General features: G+C 36.4%; 4 protein-coding genes and 1 non-coding gene across 9 annotated transcripts; 4 read left to right on the plus strand and 1 right to left on the minus strand.

Annotated features, from left to right (window-relative positions):
* Positions 1 to 1,052: 1,052 nt before the first annotated feature.
* Positions 1,053 to 4,470, plus strand: LOC140826438 (growth-regulating factor 1-like). Of its 2 annotated transcripts, none has more exons than XM_073188737.1 (4): positions 1,053 to 1,673; positions 2,086 to 2,268; positions 2,928 to 3,273; positions 3,366 to 4,470. In XM_073188737.1, the coding sequence occupies exons 1-4, from the start codon at positions 1,487 to 1,489 to the stop codon at positions 4,018 to 4,020; spliced, it is 1,371 nt and encodes a 456-aa protein (XP_073044838.1). In that variant the 5' UTR covers positions 1,053 to 1,486; the 3' UTR covers positions 4,021 to 4,470. The 2 variants fall into 2 exon arrangements, with proteins under 2 accessions (XP_073044838.1, XP_073044840.1); XM_073188739.1 differs by having other exon boundaries at positions 1,053 to 1,667.
* Positions 4,471 to 5,564: 1,094 nt separating this feature from the next.
* LOC140826439 (ACT domain-containing protein ACR1-like) lies at positions 5,565 to 9,355 on the plus strand. Its single transcript, XM_073188740.1, has 9 exons — positions 5,565 to 5,983; positions 6,065 to 6,110; positions 6,437 to 6,551; positions 6,727 to 6,794; positions 6,875 to 7,546; positions 7,637 to 7,741; positions 7,818 to 8,959; positions 9,043 to 9,103; positions 9,176 to 9,355. Exons 1-7 carry the CDS (start codon positions 5,913 to 5,915, stop codon positions 8,205 to 8,207), a joined length of 1,467 nt encoding a protein of 488 aa, XP_073044841.1. The 5' UTR covers positions 5,565 to 5,912; the 3' UTR covers positions 8,208 to 8,959; positions 9,043 to 9,103; positions 9,176 to 9,355.
* A 654-nt stretch (positions 9,356 to 10,009) lies between these two features.
* TRNAT-AGU (transfer RNA threonine (anticodon AGU)) lies at positions 10,010 to 10,083 on the plus strand. Its single transcript has one exon. It is a non-coding gene; the product is annotated as a tRNA-Thr (tRNA).
* An 805-nt stretch (positions 10,084 to 10,888) lies between these two features.
* Positions 10,889 to 13,404, minus strand: LOC140826440 (NADH dehydrogenase [ubiquinone] iron-sulfur protein 4, mitochondrial-like). The gene is made up of 5 exons (XM_073188741.1): positions 13,158 to 13,404; positions 12,780 to 12,868; positions 12,005 to 12,134; positions 11,308 to 11,337; positions 10,889 to 11,128 (listed from the first exon to the last, which is right to left on the minus strand). The coding sequence occupies exons 1-5, from the start codon at positions 13,323 to 13,325 to the stop codon at positions 11,069 to 11,071; spliced, it is 477 nt and encodes a 158-aa protein (XP_073044842.1). The 5' UTR covers positions 13,326 to 13,404; the 3' UTR covers positions 10,889 to 11,068.
* Positions 13,405 to 13,731: 327 nt separating this feature from the next.
* Positions 13,732 to 17,839, plus strand: LOC140826441 (single myb histone 1-like). 4 transcript variants are annotated; one of them, XM_073188744.1, is made up of 7 exons: positions 13,732 to 13,871; positions 14,944 to 15,139; positions 15,302 to 15,519; positions 15,893 to 15,977; positions 16,260 to 16,343; positions 16,788 to 17,105; positions 17,476 to 17,839. In XM_073188744.1, exons 2-7 carry the CDS (start codon positions 14,990 to 14,992, stop codon positions 17,641 to 17,643), a joined length of 1,023 nt encoding a protein of 340 aa, XP_073044845.1. In that variant the 5' UTR covers positions 13,732 to 13,871; positions 14,944 to 14,989; the 3' UTR covers positions 17,644 to 17,839. The 4 variants fall into 4 exon arrangements, with proteins under 4 accessions (XP_073044845.1, XP_073044846.1, XP_073044843.1 ...); XM_073188745.1 differs by having other exon boundaries at positions 13,736 to 13,930; positions 16,788 to 17,140; XM_073188742.1 differs by having other exon boundaries at positions 13,736 to 13,930.
* The last annotated feature ends 23 nt before the right edge of the window (positions 17,840 to 17,862 follow it).

Raw genomic sequence — 17,862 nt, forward strand, 5'->3', positions numbered from 1 at the left:
GTTTTTTTTTTTTTTTTTGGCAAAAACTTGTGTGAGACGGTCTCACCGACCGTATTTGTGAGATGGATCTCTTATTTGGGTCATCCATGAAAAAGTACTATTTTTTATGCTAAGAGTATTACTTTCTATTGTGAATATGAGTAAGGTTGACCTGTCTCACAGATTATGATCCGTGAGACGGTCTCACATGAGACCCACTATTTTTTTTTTTTTTTTTTTCGTGAATCACTCCAAATCAACCATATGCATATCTATATCATTATATTATTTAATTTGAGTGTGTCGTGGTTTGGTTTACTATTTAACAACAAATGTAACTTTATTTTTTGTTATTATCACGGAAAAATTATATCATTGTAAATTCATCAACATTTAATTATTTCAATCTTAATATAATATTATTCAAGTTTAAATGATCATATAATTTCTTATTTAAAATTAATACAAAACACCACAATTTTTTTAAAAAATCTTATAAAATAAATTTAAACTGTTTAACTTTATATTATAGTCTCTAAAATCGGAGTACCATGCAATATTATAATAGCAACAGGTATATTTAAGAAAATATGTTTGATAATTCATGTTTTATATAGATATTTTTTAAGTCGTCAGTATGATAAATTTTCTTTTTTTAAACGCTTATAATTCTTTCTTGATCCCACAAAGTTAAAATTTTCACCTTGTTTCGTGCTCATCATTCTATCTTCAAAGTCAAATAAATTAATCCTAATATTATTTGTTAGGATTTCAATATTACCAGAAAACATTAATCTAAAGGTCTCTATTTAAATTATTTATATCCAATTTAATTTTTTCTGTTCGAACATCGACACTTTTCAATCATCTCATATCACGTATGTGATATACATATACAAGCACACGGGGATTTTTTATGCAATATTCTTTTGGAAAACCGCGATTGCAAACTCATTAATGACATAACTGGTCATAATTCATAAATTCGAATATTCATGGTAAAATAGAATTAAAATTTCCCAGAAACTATATAATTAACCTAGCCTAAATCATATTCACAAATCACAAGTTGAGTATTTCAAGTTTGAACCCAAACACGTCCTTGACGTCGTAGAACGCATTTGTCCTCTCTCCCCGCCACACACACACAAGCAGGCAAATACACACAGAGTTTCCCCCTTTTCTTTTCAAAGAATCGATCTTGCTTCACACACAAATATCCATCACCAATAATGTTTTTTTAACCTGCAGCTCATCCTTGAGCTGTACCCCATCAATTTTGGAGATATTTATCTTTTCAATCGAGCTGCTTGAAATGAACTCATGCTCTTCCCTGGGGTTCTTTCTCCCAAGAAATGGATTCAGCAGTGGTCGGCCAGCGGCAAACCTCTCCTAATCCAGGCGGGCGGGTGCTACCGAACCCAGAAATGAAAAATGTCGTGGATCCGCGAATCTGAAGCAAGAAATATTCATTCTTGCTGAGAATAGCCGCTGGATATCACCAAAAATGCCTAAGCATGGTGAAGTTGGTATACCTTTTACCGCTGTTGGAAGATCTAATGATGGGAGAAAAGTTATTTCGTTTTCTTGTTCCGATACGCCATACAGTGGGGGGATGAGCGGCGGTGGTTCCAGTAATAATATAGCATTTTCAATTTACCGGGATGAAAATCAGAGCATAACTGGGGGTATATGTATGTATTTATGAATCTATGCATGTATTTATGTATGTACGTGTGCTTATAAATGCATTTTGTTTTGATTTACTCTGTTATCTTGCTTCTTTTTCCTCTGTTGGAGTTTCTTCCCCACTGGATTATGATTTTTCTAGTGTCTGATATGCAGAAATTAAAAATATTTGGTGAAGTGTTTTTGTTTTCTTTATATTTTATGGGAAAGAGCTTACTTTCAGTTCTTAATATTTCCGCCGCCACACATGCATACATTAGTTAGCTAACAAATGGGCTAAGGAGATAATGATCGTATTTTGGCAAAAACTTTAATCTTTTTAAAAATTGTCTAGAAATCCGAATTCTTCTCGACATACGAATTGAACTTCTGGTTGAAGGAGATAAACTTAACTGGCCTTGCTTCTCTTCGCTGCAGGGGGCGGGCCTTTTTCTAGGCTAAAAGGGCCATTTACTCCTTCCCAATGGCTGGAGCTGGAACATCAAGCTTTGATCTACAAGCACATTGTGGCAAATGTCCCTGTTCCTTCGAATTTACTAGTGCCACTCAAGAGAACCCTATACCCTTTTGGATCACATGGATCTTATGCCTCTACGTATTGTAAGCTTCATCTTTTTTTATATCTAGCCCAATCTGGATTACCAGGAGCAGACATACCTTAGGGAAAGAAAAGCAGTTTATCAAAAAATACCTTTGCATGTAAATTAAAAAAATCGAAGTCATGCGTGTGCTCTAAGTCTCCCTCTCAACTATCACCCTGATAGTAAAATAATATGGACTTGTTAGTTAGTTTCTTCCAACGCTCGAGTAGAAAAAGTGAATGATAGAATATGGAAATGTGTTTTGTTGTGTGTAAATTGAGATGTATCTTTTGAAGTTCACGTGTCTCTACTAATGGCAGTAGATTTTAAGTATTGATTTACGAGACTCCGAAGCCTAGGCCAAGAATAGTTGGATAGATTTTTCTATTTAAAATAGGAAGTAAGTTGGCTGTTAATTCTTATACATCAATTTCTGAAGATCCAGGCTTTATTATTATTCACAATTTTTGTTTTCTATGTATGATATTTTGTTGGGTTTTTTCAAATGTAGTACCAATCAGAAATTTTCCACTATCTTGATTCTCATTAGCTTTACAATGTTTTCATCTAGAACTGAAAATAACATATATGTTGAATTACTTGTCTAGTTGAATGTTAAATGGCACATTTCCAAGGCATCTGACAGGTTCTTTTTGTTCCCTCTCTTTGTACATTCAGTGGGATGGGGTCCTTTCCCTCTCGGCTTCTCTGGCAGGAATGATCCCGAACCAGGGAGGTGTAGGAGAACCGATGGAAAGAAGTGGCGGTGCTCGAGAGATGCTGTTCCGGATCAGAAATACTGTGAAAGGCACATCAACAGAGGCCGCCACCGTTCAAGAAAGCCTGTGGAAGGCCAGACTGGCCATACTGTCTCTGGATCCACTACTTCAAAACTGGCATCAACTGCTTCTCCCTCATCAGCATCGGTGATATCCAGATACAGCAACCTTGGTGCTGTGCAGCGGCAGTTTAATTACTTGCAGCCCAAAAATGGTATTTCTTCTGCTGACAATCTTGTTAAGAGGTGCGTTTATCTGATGCAGATCTCGGCGTCCTTTAATCTTTTGGGCTTATTGACTGTTTCATAAGTTGTCTAACCCGAAATGTAATCAACAGATCCCAAGAACTTCAAGACCTGTCCTTGATAGCTCGTGTTAAAGTTCTAAAGTCTAAACACGCATCAGTTTCTGTACAAGAGGAAGGTGTACCATTTGAAGAAACCTCCGAGTCGAAGTTTGGACATGTTACCTCGGATTCCCTCATTAACCCTTCCGTTAAAATCTCGTTAACTAAATCAAGAAACCCTGAATCTTTTTCAGGGTTCCATGAACAAGAAGCAAACGAACAGAACTCCATCCAACATTTCATCGATGATTGGCCAAAGGATAACTCAAATCGCTCCTATGTTTCCTGGCCTGAAGAACTAAACTACGACTGGACCCAGCTTTCCATGTCTATCCCCATGGCTCCTCCGGATTTTTCATCATCCTCCAGTTCTCCAAAACAAGAGAAGTCTACTATGTCATCTCCAGGGCTACCTTGGGAACATAATCCAATCCAAATGAGCTTAGGTACGAGTATCGATCTTGGTGAACCAATTCAGAAGCAGTTTTCTTGGGGAAATTCGATGGGGGGACCTTTAGGCGAGGCCTTGACCAGCACCACTACGAGTATAGGAACACTTAAGAACTTTTCGTTACAACAAACTTTCGATAGTATGCCTAAATTGGGATCTTCTCCCACAGCTTTCGTGAATCAGTCCACCTTTTGACAGCAGTTGTGGAAGCAGTGAACCAAGGTATATCCTCGTTAATCAACATACTGGGCATGTAGGGGTGGTCGGATTCACCTCTAAATCATTTGAGCTGCACAATTGATTGTTATTCATATATTGATCAGCGCGTGACGTGTTTAATTTTTTGATGTGTTGGGATTGATATTAATTTAGTTCCATATCTCTATTATGTTCTTAATGTTGAGTAAGGCACGGATTATGGAAACAGAAACACAAAATTTCAAGTAAATCTTTCTGTACATGTTCATGTCGTTGGAGCATCACCAATTTATTTCTTTGTTTAGAATCTGTGCAACATGTTGAACGTGATGGCGTTACATGCTCATATCTAAGAAGGTCGCCGACTATGTATTTTTACTTCTTCTGGTCGTGCCATTTTTTTGGTCAATCTAAACTCCAATAATATTATATTTGATGATTTATCTATCAACTTCGTGCCTGTTTAGGCTTTGATTGCCACGCATAGATGTTTCACGAGGTCCATGTGCACATTACTTCATCATCAAGTGTAACATTTGTAATGCAACAGTCGTTTGCTGTCCGCCTAAATGTTGATTCTCAATATACATAAAATTTGTTAAAAATAAAAATTTATGATAAAAAATAAAAATCTCAAATTCATAAAATATATTAAACTGTATATTTTATTAAAAAAAATCTACTCAATTGTCTGTTTTTTTCCACACATTGAAAGAACTATTTGTAGAATTTTTGGGAAATAATCCGAAAATAAATATTTCAGTACTTATATCATTATATTTAATATTTACCAATCTTATTTTCAACTTTCAATAATTTCAATTCTTATATTCAATTTCAAATTGATATTTTTATAAAATTAAATATTTTTAAATGGAAATAAATTAGTTCCCCAAAACTCGTCGTCAAGGGCGGATGCAAGAGGTGGCAGGCCTCAGCTGTAGCCACTACCTCACCTCTATCGAAAATTATGCATTTTATATATCTTATGAATTTTGTTCATATATTGATTTTTCGAAAAAAAATTGGTCCTGAATGTGAAACGTATGGAGTCACCTCCTCACTAATTGATAGTTTATTTTTTATTCTTTATAAACTTCTTACTAGCGAATATGTAGTCGGACAAGTGTGCGGGTGATCAATATCAAACTGTCAATCGCTGTCCTACGTTAATTATTAATTATTAAAAGAGCTTGATTATATACATATATAGAATAATATGCGTAATTTACATGATTGAATTAAAGATTAAGATGGTGTTTGGTTCAAAATTTGCTTGAATCGTAGGAGGATTAGAAAAGTAAACAATTTCAAGTCTTAGGACATTGACCGTGGAGGACGAATTTACCCCGACATTTTTCACCGCGTGCTTCCAAATCACCAGATGAATTGACAACGTGTTAGCTGCCGAGAGCCCGAGGCGCCGCACCTGGCATCGGACCCATTCGCCACGTCACCACGTGGCATGTTCACGGCCATGCTTTGAGTCCATTTTTACAAAACATTCTGCAAATCGGGCTCTTCCGATCAATCCCCCAACCTATACATGCGCATATGCATTCAATGTTACGACATACTTCCATGTTTCTCTTTTTCTCTCGAGAAATCTTCATAAACTACAACTCGATCTCTCTCTTCCAAGGTGCATGCATGATCAATTGATGAACAAAAACCATTATCTTTGTCCCTTTTGTTCCGTGATTCTTGATCGGAAATTCTACGTTCTTACTTCTCAACATATATTTTCCAAGAATCAAAGTTGGTTTTCTTCAAATCCTAGAACTATCAACTAAAATTCGTAAATAAACTTGAAAACCAGGAGAACAGACGTACATTTCTATCGATTCATATCTGCAGTTTAGAATCAAAAGAATCCAGCTCCAGAATAAATGGATATAACTTACAAGCCATACATTGACCCGGAATTCGAATCACTCATTGAAAGAATCAATCCCCCGAGGTTTGCCTATAACATTAAATTTTCATAACTCATAACCGAAATGCATAAGATTTTGATGTTCATACTGCTTTGGTTTTTCAGGGTCTGTATTGACAACGACACGTTTCCGGATTGCACGCTTGTAAAGGTTCGTAAATAGTCTAAATTTTTAGGATCGGAATACATATTTGCAGATAATTTCGGTCATTTTTATATCCATGTTTGTCATGATTGGAGAATTGGGTTTCTTGATTTGATTCAACTTATTCTGGTACGAATCACCAGAGTATGATGTTATGTTATAAAACTTGAATTTTCAGATATTTGCATTTGGGATGTGAAATTTTATTTCAATCCAATTGTCCTATCATCTAATGTTCATGAACTTGCAAAAATTTGGATTACCTCTACCAGTTTGCTGTAGTATTTTAGGAACGTATCCTAATATTTTTCAAACCGAAATATGGATTGCAGGTGGATAGTGCTAACAAGCAGGGGATGTTGTTGGACATGGTCCAAGTTCTAACAGATCTCGACCTCATCATTTCAAAATCTTACATTTCCTCTGATGGTGGTTGGTTAATGGATGGTGAGTAAATAGTAGCATTCTTTTACACTTCAGTCTCAAACTAGTTGGTGTCGAGTCACGAGTGAGTACCTATTCTGTTGGGTTTCGGTTTGAAATTTTCAGTTAACTGAGGAAGCAATTCATGTAGTAAGTTGTGTTTGTTTTCACTCGGGGTTATTTTGGTTATGGATTCCAGTCTTCCACGTGATTGATCAACAAGGAAACAAAGTTACTGAACAAAGCCTCCTATGTTACATCCAAGAGGTAGGGTTGTTATTACTAAAGACATTGTTCTTTTTATATATGTTTTTATATAGATGATGGAGAAAAGAAGGATTTTACAGGGGATATGCACAAGTAGGAGGGATTCTAAAGGAGTTAAACAAAACACCGGGTTAGAAGAAGCAAGCCAAGAAGCGTTGACAGGAAGAATGGTACTTGAGATGACAGGAATAGATAGGCCAGGTTTAATGTCTGAGATGTCGGCCGTATTAGCTGGGCTGGGATGCCACATCTCTAATGCTGTGGCATGGACCCACAATAGACGAGTGGCATGCATCATCTATGTGGACGATAGCTCAGACCACGGGCCAATAACAGACCCTTGTCGAGTTGCCCATGTCCAGGCTCAACTTGAAAATGTGGTGGAAGCCCACCATTACAAGGACGAGCCTCGAAGCCTGAGGTTATGTCCCCCGGCAGCCAGCCAGACACACAGGGAGAGGCGCCTGCACCAAATAATGGCCGCTGAGGGTGATTACGAGGAATCATGTTCGTGTTGCGGTGGCACTAATGATGACATTTATGGGTACGAAAAGTGGCGAGAAGGGAAGAGTAAGAGATGCAACCGTACACATGTTCAGATTGAAAATTGTAGAAAGATGGGATATTCTTTGGTTTCAGTGAGGAGTAAAGATAGACCAAAGTTATTGTTCGATACGTTATGTGCTTTGATGGACCTGCAGTATGTTGTTTCTCACGCTGCAATTAGCTCCGAAGGATCGTTTGCTATCCAGGTAAATGGCTTGTCAATTGTTTTTTGTTGCTTATACTTGGTTGTGAATTTCCCCGACTCTATATTCCATGTATCTTGAAAATGATCGCAGGAGTACTATCTACGGCACAAAAATGGAGGCACTCTGGATTCTGAAGGTGAGAAGCGTATGGTCATCCGGTGTTTGATTGCTGCAACGGAGAGAAGAGCATCTGATGTATGTAACCGTTTTCATCCTCATTTTTGAAAAAACAGAATGAATTCCAACATTATATCTACTCATATACGTGCAGGGATTGAGACTAGAAATCCGTACCAAAAACAGGACAGGGCTGTTATCAGATGTCAGTCGAATTTTCAGAGAGAACGGTTTATCCATAACGAGGGCAGAGATTGGGATTCGTGGTGAAAAAGCAATCGGAACTTTTTATGTTAAAGATGTATACGATGACGATGTGAGTCCTCGCACACTCGAGATTGTGAGACGAGAAATAGGAGGTACAATCATTGTGGGGAACAACTCTCCATCGGGTGCATCTCCAGGGGCAAGTTTTTCGGGAATGAGAGGAAGCAGCACCAGCAGCAGCGGTGGGATTGAAGAGGGTCCGAGGCTTTCGTTCGGGAGCTTACTGTGGGCGCAGCTGGAGCGTCTTTCCAATAATTTCAGACCCATAAAGTCTTGAAAACTTCGTAGGAATGCCCTGTTTTCGTCTATCAACACAACTTGGCACTTTCAAATATCCCTAGTTTTCGGCTGTACGTAGACAAAGTTAAGTTTTGAGGCAACCTCGCAAATGAAGGATGAAATATGGAATTCTCGAATATTTGCACTTCAACGACACGACAAAAAGATCATACTGGACCTGAATGCGAGTATCTTATAATTTTCATATGCATCACATCACGCTAAGATATTATAATTTCCAAAGAGCTCGATGTGTAGGCATTTTTCAGAAAAGGATTTTTATACAAAACAACGTTTTTTTTTAAAAAAAATACTTCAAATAATCATATGACGACGATAAAAAGTTCTCTCCGAACAAATAATCAAACGTGTTATATTTGACGGAGATCTTTGATGCGGCCATATTTCTTGAGCTGTAGGATGTGTTTCTAATTTGTTCAAGAAACGAAGAAAAACGAATGAGCTTTCGCTTAGTTGAAATCGATCTGTTGAATCTTTGATCACTAGTGTGATTAGATTGTCTAAAGTTGCATGCTCGTGCCCTTGATTTTCTTCAAGATTTCTGAATATGTTTTTCGTTTCTTGTTTCTCTACTCTCACTGTCGAAATGGATTCGTAAAAACCGCGGACTTCGTTCGGAACAAGTGGAAGAGTATTTCCAAGAAAATGAAGCAAGAGGAAAAGCAACAGAAGTTCCATGAAGCGCTTCTCAAAATGCTTTATCCTCCTCCACCATCCCCTCCTCCCCAAGTGATGACCTTTTCTTCCTCATCTCTCACTGTAATTTTGTCCCCATTTGATTTTAATCAATGGATTTTATTATATTTGTACAGGCAGAGGGGGATGAAGAGGGGAAACTAAAGAATTCAACAGATTCGTCGTATTACCTTCCAGGTGTTTGTCAAAAATATCTAAGAACACGCGGTTATTACCTAACACAAACATCATCTTTTTTTTATTGTATAGACGCAGGAGAGCTAGAGGATAATAATAGTAACTCGTCTTCATCGAGCAGTGATGATGACAATGGCGAAAACGGAGGCTCTGAAAAGCTGACGAGGTCGCAGAGGAAAAGGCTTCGTAAGAGGAAATTCAAGGAAGCAGCTTCACGACGAAGGGAGATTATTGGGCCACTTTTACCGAACACAACGGATAACGGAAATGATGGTGGCGCTGATAGTGTGGATGTAACTCCGCAAAGTGTTCGACAAAATACCGCTTCGGGATCAAGTACTGTAACTAACAATTCAGGTGAATGAATTTCTTCCATGTTCTTTTACATCCCTCGCTTTTGATTTAGGATCAAGACTGATGCTTGATCGAAATTGCATTGTTTAGGAGCGTCTTCTTTTAGCACAAAGAAGAACAAGATCAAGCGGAGGAGGAAGGCTAAGATATTGTAATGTTAAAACCTTGAATTTATCGAACATCGAAAAACATGACTAGTTGTACTAGAAAACATCATTGTCGAATGTTACAACTTACAAGTTCTTCGTAAATCTCGACATATTTCGTATTTAATGGAATATTCTATTTATATTTCTCCTGAAATAAATTATTGACGGGCATATGTTTCTATGAATGGCAACTTGTTCGATTTTCTTATTTAAGACTTCGATTCTAAGTTTTTTTGAATGAGAAGATCAACTTGGTCTGGCCGTTACTTAGACATAAAATAACCCAAAGATAATATTCAACCGTAGGTGTTTGAAAACGATTTTTTAAAGGAAACGAAGCAAAACATTGCCTCAAAATATTTATAAGTATTATATAAAATGTTTGTCACGTTCGTCCAAGCAAGCTCTCGTAGCTCAGTTGGTTAGAGCACCCGTTTAGTAAGCGGGAGGTCTTGAGTTCGACTCTCAACGAGAGCATTATTTTTAATAATTAATCATCACTTACCTTCTGCGGTGTAAGACGATGTTTTGCTAATCCAACTAGGGATAAAAAAATATCGATATATTATATCAAAAAAAATATCGAATTACCAAAAAATTGAGATACCTGTACCGAAATTTTCGGTATCGGTACAGACTATTTTTTACGGTATTTCGGTATAATTTTTTATTTTTATTTTTTTTAAATTTAAGTTCGGTATACCGAAATTTGCGGTGTACCGAATTTCCGATATCGGTATGAAAAAATTCCATATATATATTTTCGGTACGATATACGGTACTATAGTTCGGTACGGTATACCACCCCTAAACCCAACCATTCGGTCCATTCCTATAGAAAATGTTCCTATTGAATGATTAAGATTATTGAACCAAATTCTCGTTGATATTTATAAATTAAGAAATTTTTTTCTATATTTACCAAGAAATATATGTTGGTTTACATTGTGTGTTTCAGATTTGTTTGCCACCCCGATTCCAAGGTCACTACTATATCATGAAACTTCGGCGGACAAATCAATTACCTTGTTCTGTATAAGTTTCTAACTTTTTGTTTTTTCAATTTTATTTATTTATAGAACCGAGCGACATGAAGCTTTCGTGTCATTCATGTAATATAGATAGGTCTTGTCCAGGGATTTCCTACACACAGAATGCATTCTTGAACCACAAATCTCATGAGTTGGTTTGAAAATGATGCATAAAAAACAATGACAGATGTCAGGGTATTTATTGATAATCCACAACACAATATATATATATATATATATATATATATATATAAATGAAATCATGACGTACACAGGTTTATTCACCAACTAATTCCGAAAATCCCAAGTTGGGAATACATTGTCCATGGAAGGAAATTCCATTATGCATATTGAACAGGAAACGATAAAATATCGTGCAAGATTTTGATCACCCAAAAAAGCACAAAAGATGAACATTGGGGGAAATTAATTTAGTTCACATCTGTCGTCGGAGGGCCCTTCCATTTGAAATTGTCAGCATAAGTTTTCACCTGCAAGCAGATTATTCAATGATAAAAGCAGAGATAAGTCGAGGATGCTGCTTAAGTTCATGCCACAAGCTATAAATTTTGAAAGTCAAAAGTTGCAAAGGGTGTCATGCCACAAGCTATAAATTTTGAAAGTCAAAAGCTATAACCGGAACATAAATTTTGAAACAAGAATCTCACACCTTCAATAGTGGTGTCTGGCGCTTCTTAACCTGAAAGTCAAAAGTTGCAAAGGGCTCAAATTTTCAATCAAAAAGCAAGTAGAAAAAACACAAGCTTTAAAAATGATGAATAAGTCTAATTAAAAAAAAAAGCTAGAACCATCCATGTAAAATCAACTAGAAAAATTGAACTGCCTTATCATGACCTGCCCGCTATCGTGTAGCAACTGTAACAAGTGCAAGATGTCCTTTCCTCCAAATTCCTTTTATTTTTTAATAAAAGAATTTTGAACATGTGGAACATTATTGGACAGATATAAGCTCCAATAAAATGCCAATACACCAAATTGAATCTAACAAGGCATCCACACTAACACCACTCAGCCCAAGTCAAACATAACACGGATAATCATGTGAAGTTTAATACTTATTTATATTAAATTTCTGTAGTTCCATCAAAAGCAAGTGATAAACAGTTATTAAGAATGTTACCAACCCATTTGTCACAGGAATCTTCTCCGATTTTTCCACACTCAAACCAATACATGACAACAATTCCGAAGTAGCAATATGTTGAAGAAATAACTCTCTTCCTTAAATAATACAATTCAAGATCGATAGTATGTCAAAAGAGGGAGGGGAAAAACAAAAGGCTCTAAAAGAGCCACAAAGGCAGCAAAAGTTTGTTCTGAAGGGTAAACTGAGAAACAAGTCATACCGTGTATTCCCAACCATGCCTCTCGGCAAAGGATATTGCTGCTTCTTGACTGTCAAAACTTAATGCAGAATCACCAACATGTGAGTATGGATCACCCGTGGATGTCCAACCCATCAATGGATTTTCCCATCTGAATGCCACAAATACCACAATCTTACTGAATGATCATAAAATATAAGAGGAAAAGTTGACCATTGAGAGAAACATGTGATTAAACAACTAAAAATGTACTGAGGGACAATAAGAGAGAGTAGTGGGTTACTTTGCTTTTACTCTCAACCCAACTTTTTGCAAAGAGCGAGGAAATAGAAAAATACAGGGGGTACTGACAGCTGGGTAGCAAGGGGAGGAATCATTAAAGGAACATTTTCTTTTCCTTCCCCCATATTTAAGTCAAACGAACTTCCTGACCAATATACGTCACAAAATTAGCACATAACTTTTGGTCAATCAAATATTTTCTCATCCCAACAAGATTTACTTCCTTAGCACTGAATTTTGTTCCAAAGTCGGACATGAGGTATTAACCATGTCATACAAGTTATTTATAATGAACCTCAGCACATCTAACTATGATAGCTTCAATTTGTTCAAATGTAAACAAGCCGGTCCTTGTAAAGAAAAATGGAATCCACTATCACGCATTTTCTTCTGCCAACACAAGTCACAGAAAGAAGAATGAGCTACGATCAAGACAACTCAGCAGGTCTAAACTAGACGGTAAAGGACATATAAAGGAAGGGAACCAGAACATTAATAGAAGAAAATTGCATACTTCTGAGTGGACAAAAAATTAATCTTCCACCTCCCAAGTTTTCCAGAACCTTGTTGTGTAGCAGTTCGAGCAGGTGAGAAAATCAGAACCTGTCAAAACTTTAATTAAACTAAAAGTAGCATTTGACATGTACATGTTAAAAGTCCTTAATTAAGTAATTGAGAGTTGATATAGTTGTTACAATTACAAGAGCAAGACGAAACAAACAATAAAATAATACAAATTCCGACAAATTTGATATTGATTATGTCGAAACCCTAGCTCACTGGTCCAACAATTGATCTAACAAATTAATACACCATCAATTTGGGAAAAAATGAACTTCATGCCAGAAAAAACAAATGAAAAAAAATCTGAAAGTAAAGATGATTATTGTACCTTACGACGGAGGTGCTCTTCAGGAATACCAGAGACGACACCAATCTCTCCAGGTTTGATTTCAACCAACGAATCATCCGTGGAGAAAGCCCTCGAAAATGGAGAAATCACCAGCCGATTTGAATTCACAAAAAATGAATGCCGCATTCGTTGCAGCGAGTTCGCCATTTGCTCCCGATTTGGTCCAGAAAATATGGGTTAATTCTCTGTTCTGTATTTCTGCAGACTACTTTGGGGAAATGAAAATATTGTAAATTTTGGGGCGAACATGAAATTATGATTTGTGTTGGGCCACGTGTCTTTTACAATATGTTTATTATTACAATTAATTTATTTCACGTGAATTATATTTTATTTCTTTTATCGATACTATTAAGTTGTTTTGTTGTATCCAACTTTAAACAATATAAAAATAATTATATTTATCAAAATATTTTTTTTTAAAAAAAATTATAATAAAATTAAGGAGTCGAGGCCCGGTCCCTGGACTAATTTGGTAAAAATATATTTATTTTTGGCGTGAATCAAAAAAACAGTTGAAACAAATATTAAAATTATTCGTTTAAATTTACTAATAAATTGTCAACATAATTGAGAATCGGCACTGATTCTTCGAGAACAAGTCACCACACAGACTGAGCAAGGCTCAGCTCTCTCGTTTAGCCCATCAACAATTTTGTATCTCAAGTTTCAATCTTTTGGAAGTAAAATGAGGTTCCAAATTGAATGAGGCTGGTTTTTCTTTTCCTGATTTAATCTCCGGTTTTGTTCAGGTATGGTTTTCGAAATTCTGAAATCGCTTGCAATCACATCTTTTTTTTTCCCTTTTTTTATTTTATTTTCTCGATGGGTTTTTGATTTAGTTTGACGGAAGTAACAAAATTTTTGTGTGATAATACGAGATCCTTTTCAGACCTTTTGTGTTGGTGTGTGTGTGTGTGTGTGTTTTTTTTTTTTACTTCAATTGTGCTGGGAAACGAAATTTTAGGTCGTGGGATTTGTGCAGGGATGAAGATTACTCCTATTTATGATAAATGCTCGAAGTGACATTTTAGACGCTAATTTGGAAGATGAGAAAGATAAAATATTGCTGCGTGTAAACTTAACGAGTAGAGCTTTGAATATTTGGCTTTAATTTTCAATGTACATTTAGAAATTGAGTTGTCTTTTAGCTTGTTGAGAACAAGTTGTCTGATGGTTAATATTTAACCGGCTTCGTTTAGACATTGTAATTAGTCAGTTTTTTTGGTTTTAGATATTTTCATTATGAATATGCATGGTTTTACTGAATCATTTCGTTCTGGTAAAGTATTTGAATGGAATAGTTGTGCAATAAGATTTATCTTTCATTCTGAGTCGATTTATGTTACCCAGTGCTTTTAGTGCTAGCTTTTGAAGTTCTACGTGGTGTAATTGTTTTGTAAAAATTGTTATAGAATAGTCAATTATTAAGTGTCGAGAGGTTGTAAATAGGTTGGATTATCTATTGTAAATTTTCCCTAGAAGGTGATTATTGCGGCATTTGGATCTGATTTCCCGAAATTCAGACACTTATCTTTGAAGTTGACCAGCTTTACAAATATGTGACGTTTCATCTTGCGTATGTAAATACCACCAATCTACGTTATTCCAAAATGCGGCGCAAAAAACACAAGGATAGAGATAGTTTGGTTTGAAAGGCATTTCTTTCTCATGTTTTATTTTCCGATGTTTATGGTATGCATTTATTTCTCATGCATATAATTCTTATGCTAATTTGGTGGTTTTAATGTTTTTCTTGTTGTAGCAATAGGGAGTAGAACTCCGGAAATCACTTGTCGTGACTACTGGAAATGGGTGCTCCTAAACAGAGGTGGACATCAGAAGAAGAAGCTGCTCTTAAAGCTGGCATTAAAAAGTATGGAGTGGGAAAATGGAGTACCATACTTAAAGACCAAGATTTCAGCTCAGCCCTGAGGTCACGTTCGAATGTGGACCTTAAGGTATGAAATGTAGAGGTTTCTCGTTTACTTTTAAGGATTATTGATATCCTAGAGGGGATTTCTTTATTGTGATTAGGCAAAAAATTTAATTTGGTACATACAGAAATAATGTAACATACGAATTTGTTTGGGGGAGCTAAAGTATTTAAGATCAATGAACAGGATAAATGGAGAAACTTAAATTGCATGGCAAATGGTATGGGTTCACGGCATAGGGTTAAGGTTTCACATAAAAGTATACAGGCCACCAACAAGCATGGTGGAGATGCTGCAGTTCATGAAATGGTAGTTGAGAAGGATTCAGAAGAAGTTGATTTAACACCAGTTGCAGAATCTATTCAAACTTCCTATGATGCTGGCTCGGAAAGACAAGATTCAAGGTTGAAAGAAATAATATCGCGGTGTCGCTGTTAATTAATTTACCTTTAATTTATATTTATGGCTGTTACTGCTCGATTTTCCCTTCAAAGCCGCGAACTAGTGCCCCACATGCTACTGTTTTTGTTATATTGGATTTTGAACCTTCGATCTTTAAAAAACTCAAATGTCTAATATCAAAAGGGCATACACATTCGAGTTTTAGTTATGACATCTATTGTCTTTTGTTTACCTATCAGTATGTGGATAAGTTTAATCTAGCTGCTTATTATGTAGACAGTCTAAACATTTTTTGTCTTGGCTTTCATTTGAAACGGAATGTTATGTTCTATGTACTGCTTGATGACATTTGTTTGGTACTATCCATGAATGAAGGTTGAATGATCTTATATTGGAGGCTGTAACAAAGTTAAAGGAACCTCGAGGATCTAGTCAGCATGCAATCGCTCGATACATAGAGGTAATTTGAATTAATAGTGAAAACATAACAGAAATACTATCTCAACAATGTGGTTATAAATTACAATGAAATGGCTGATGATTCTTTTCCACGTTCCTTGGAATTTTGGGATAAAGTTTTTTCATTCTAATTACAGTAATAATATTCGGTTACCTAATACTTGATTTGAGGATGGGGACATCAATGAAATTAATGGGGGTTATTTTCTCTGGGTTTTCTTGCGGATTTATCTGATACGATTTTGATTCTCAGATTCTCACTTTATTTGCTTGGATACTGTAGTTGCGTCATGCTGCACCTCCGGATTCGGAACGGACTTTGGCCACAAATTTGAAGCTTTTGACTGAAAAAGGACATTTAATTAAGGTGTATATCTGCAACGGCCTTCACTTTATCATGTTAGCTTATTATTTTGGGGTGGAAATGGCTTTAAAAAAAAAATTGGTGTAAGAAGTTAGCTAAATCCTGAATGTATAAAACACAAAAGTCCTTTGATGGATCAGGGCGTATGTTGTATACATGAGAGTAAAATCATGATGCATAACATATTCGATATCACAGCTTTCACCTGTGACTTAAAGTCACTTGGTTTCATGTTATTTCTTTTTTCCAAATTTTATTTTTCCCCTTCCCCAAACCACACCGAGTTGGCAAAAATGGAAAGGCCGTCAAAAATTTAATGTACTGGACTATTAAAAATGTACGATGATTTTTTTGTAGAATTAGAAACCAGCATAAAAAGGATGGGTTATAGCTACTGACAGGCTTGAATGGGTTTTATAACTATCTGTAATATGGTTCGATTGACAGGTGAAGAATCAGTATAGAATTACACCAAAATCAACATATTCTGAAGTGGGGAATGACACCTTCCACGCTATGCTACCTAATGGAACAAAGAACAGTCTTTCGGAAGCAGAGAATAGTGGTGTGATTATTCTGACCAAAGCCCGGATCGATGCCGAGTTAGAGCAGATGAAGAGCATGACTGCAGAAGAAGCTGCTGTGGCCGCTGCAAGAGCAGTTGCAGAGGCTGAAGCTGCAATTGCTGAAGCTGAGGCGGCAGCAAGGGAAGCTGAGGAGGCCGAGGCTGAAGCAGAGGCAGCGCGTTGTTTTGCTGATGCGGCGGTGAAGACTCTGAACTGTAAAACCATACGAGTCTGGTAGCATCATTTTCTCGATTTCGAATAACTGCAAAAGTACTGTAAATGGCATCACAAACTCGAACTTGAACTCCTCAAATTATTCCCCTTACTTGGATGACAAATGATATTTGATTCTTGGAGTTGATCTAACCCAAAAATGACCTTTTTCGAGTTCTACTTTTCTGGTGTTAGATATGCCTGAACTATACATTTCGCGTGTAAACATTTCTAATTTTCCTTTGCGAGGCATCTTGTGCAACCACTGCTCTTATCATTTTTTATTCTTGGTGTCTAGTTAGTAGCAAATTTTGTCTATCTTGAATTCACCTGATGCCATTTTCATGAATATGCAGAATCTCAGGGGTCCGTCTCCAATTGGAGTGATTCATTGTTGGTTAAGGAATTTCATGGCTCTTATGATCCCTTGTAAGCTGTATAATATACGCGACGATAATCACCCAAGCATGTATCATGTATTTAACTGTAGGAGTATGAAATGCTTTGTACATACAAGGTGGTAAACATTGCATTCCATCTGTGCTCTTTGCACATTGTTGATGTCTGACAGATGTGAAGGACATAGCGTTTGCGCGTTTGAGAATTCTTTCTTATTTCTGTGCTATAACGTATAGCTTGGCTAAAGAATACTTTTTGTTGATTTTTATACTTTCACAACGTAATTCAACTTTTAGTTTTTATGTAATATATCCTTGCTTGTGCGTATGATGTGGTAATTTTAA

This window comes from Primulina eburnea, chromosome 3 (genome assembly GCF_022965805.1).
Source record: "Primulina eburnea isolate SZY01 chromosome 3, ASM2296580v1, whole genome shotgun sequence".
NCBI lineage: Eukaryota > Viridiplantae > Streptophyta > Magnoliopsida > Lamiales > Gesneriaceae > Primulina > Primulina eburnea.

Bases quoted from the DNA above. Each gene is read 5' to 3' on its own strand.
- LOC140826438 (XM_073188737.1), top strand. From the start codon at position 1,487: ATGCCTAAGCATGGTGAAGTTGGTATACCTTTTACCGCTGTTGGAAGA. The intron at 1,674-2,085 runs GTATGTATTTAT...TCTTCGCTGCAG, and splicing joins GAGCATAACTGGGGGTATAT to GGGGCGGGCCTTTTTCTAGG. The intron at 3,274-3,365 runs GTGCGTTTATCT...TGTAATCAACAG, and splicing joins GCTGACAATCTTGTTAAGAG to ATCCCAAGAACTTCAAGACC.
- LOC140826441 (XM_073188744.1), top strand. From the start codon at position 14,990: ATGGGTGCTCCTAAACAGAGGTGGACATCAGAAGAAGAAGCTGCTCTT. The intron at 15,520-15,892 runs GTTGAAAGAAAT...CCATGAATGAAG, and splicing joins TCGGAAAGACAAGATTCAAG to GTTGAATGATCTTATATTGG. The intron at 16,344-16,787 runs GTGTATATCTGC...TTCGATTGACAG, and splicing joins AAAAAGGACATTTAATTAAG to GTGAAGAATCAGTATAGAAT.
- LOC140826440 (XM_073188741.1), bottom strand. From the start codon at position 13,325: ATGGCGAACTCGCTGCAACGAATGCGGCATTCATTTTTTGTGAATTCA. The intron at 12,869-13,157 runs GTACAATAATCA...AAGTTTTGACAG, and splicing joins AAGAGCACCTCCGTCGTAAG to GTTCTGATTTTCTCACCTGC. The intron at 11,338-12,004 runs GTATGACTTGTT...TTTGACTTTCAG, and splicing joins GGCATGGTTGGGAATACACG to GTTAAGAAGCGCCAGACACC.
- LOC140826439 (XM_073188740.1), top strand. From the start codon at position 5,913: ATGGATATAACTTACAAGCCATACATTGACCCGGAATTCGAATCACTC. The intron at 6,111-6,436 runs GTTCGTAAATAG...TATGGATTGCAG, and splicing joins CGGATTGCACGCTTGTAAAG to GTGGATAGTGCTAACAAGCA. The intron at 7,547-7,636 runs GTAAATGGCTTG...AAATGATCGCAG, and splicing joins AAGGATCGTTTGCTATCCAG to GAGTACTATCTACGGCACAA.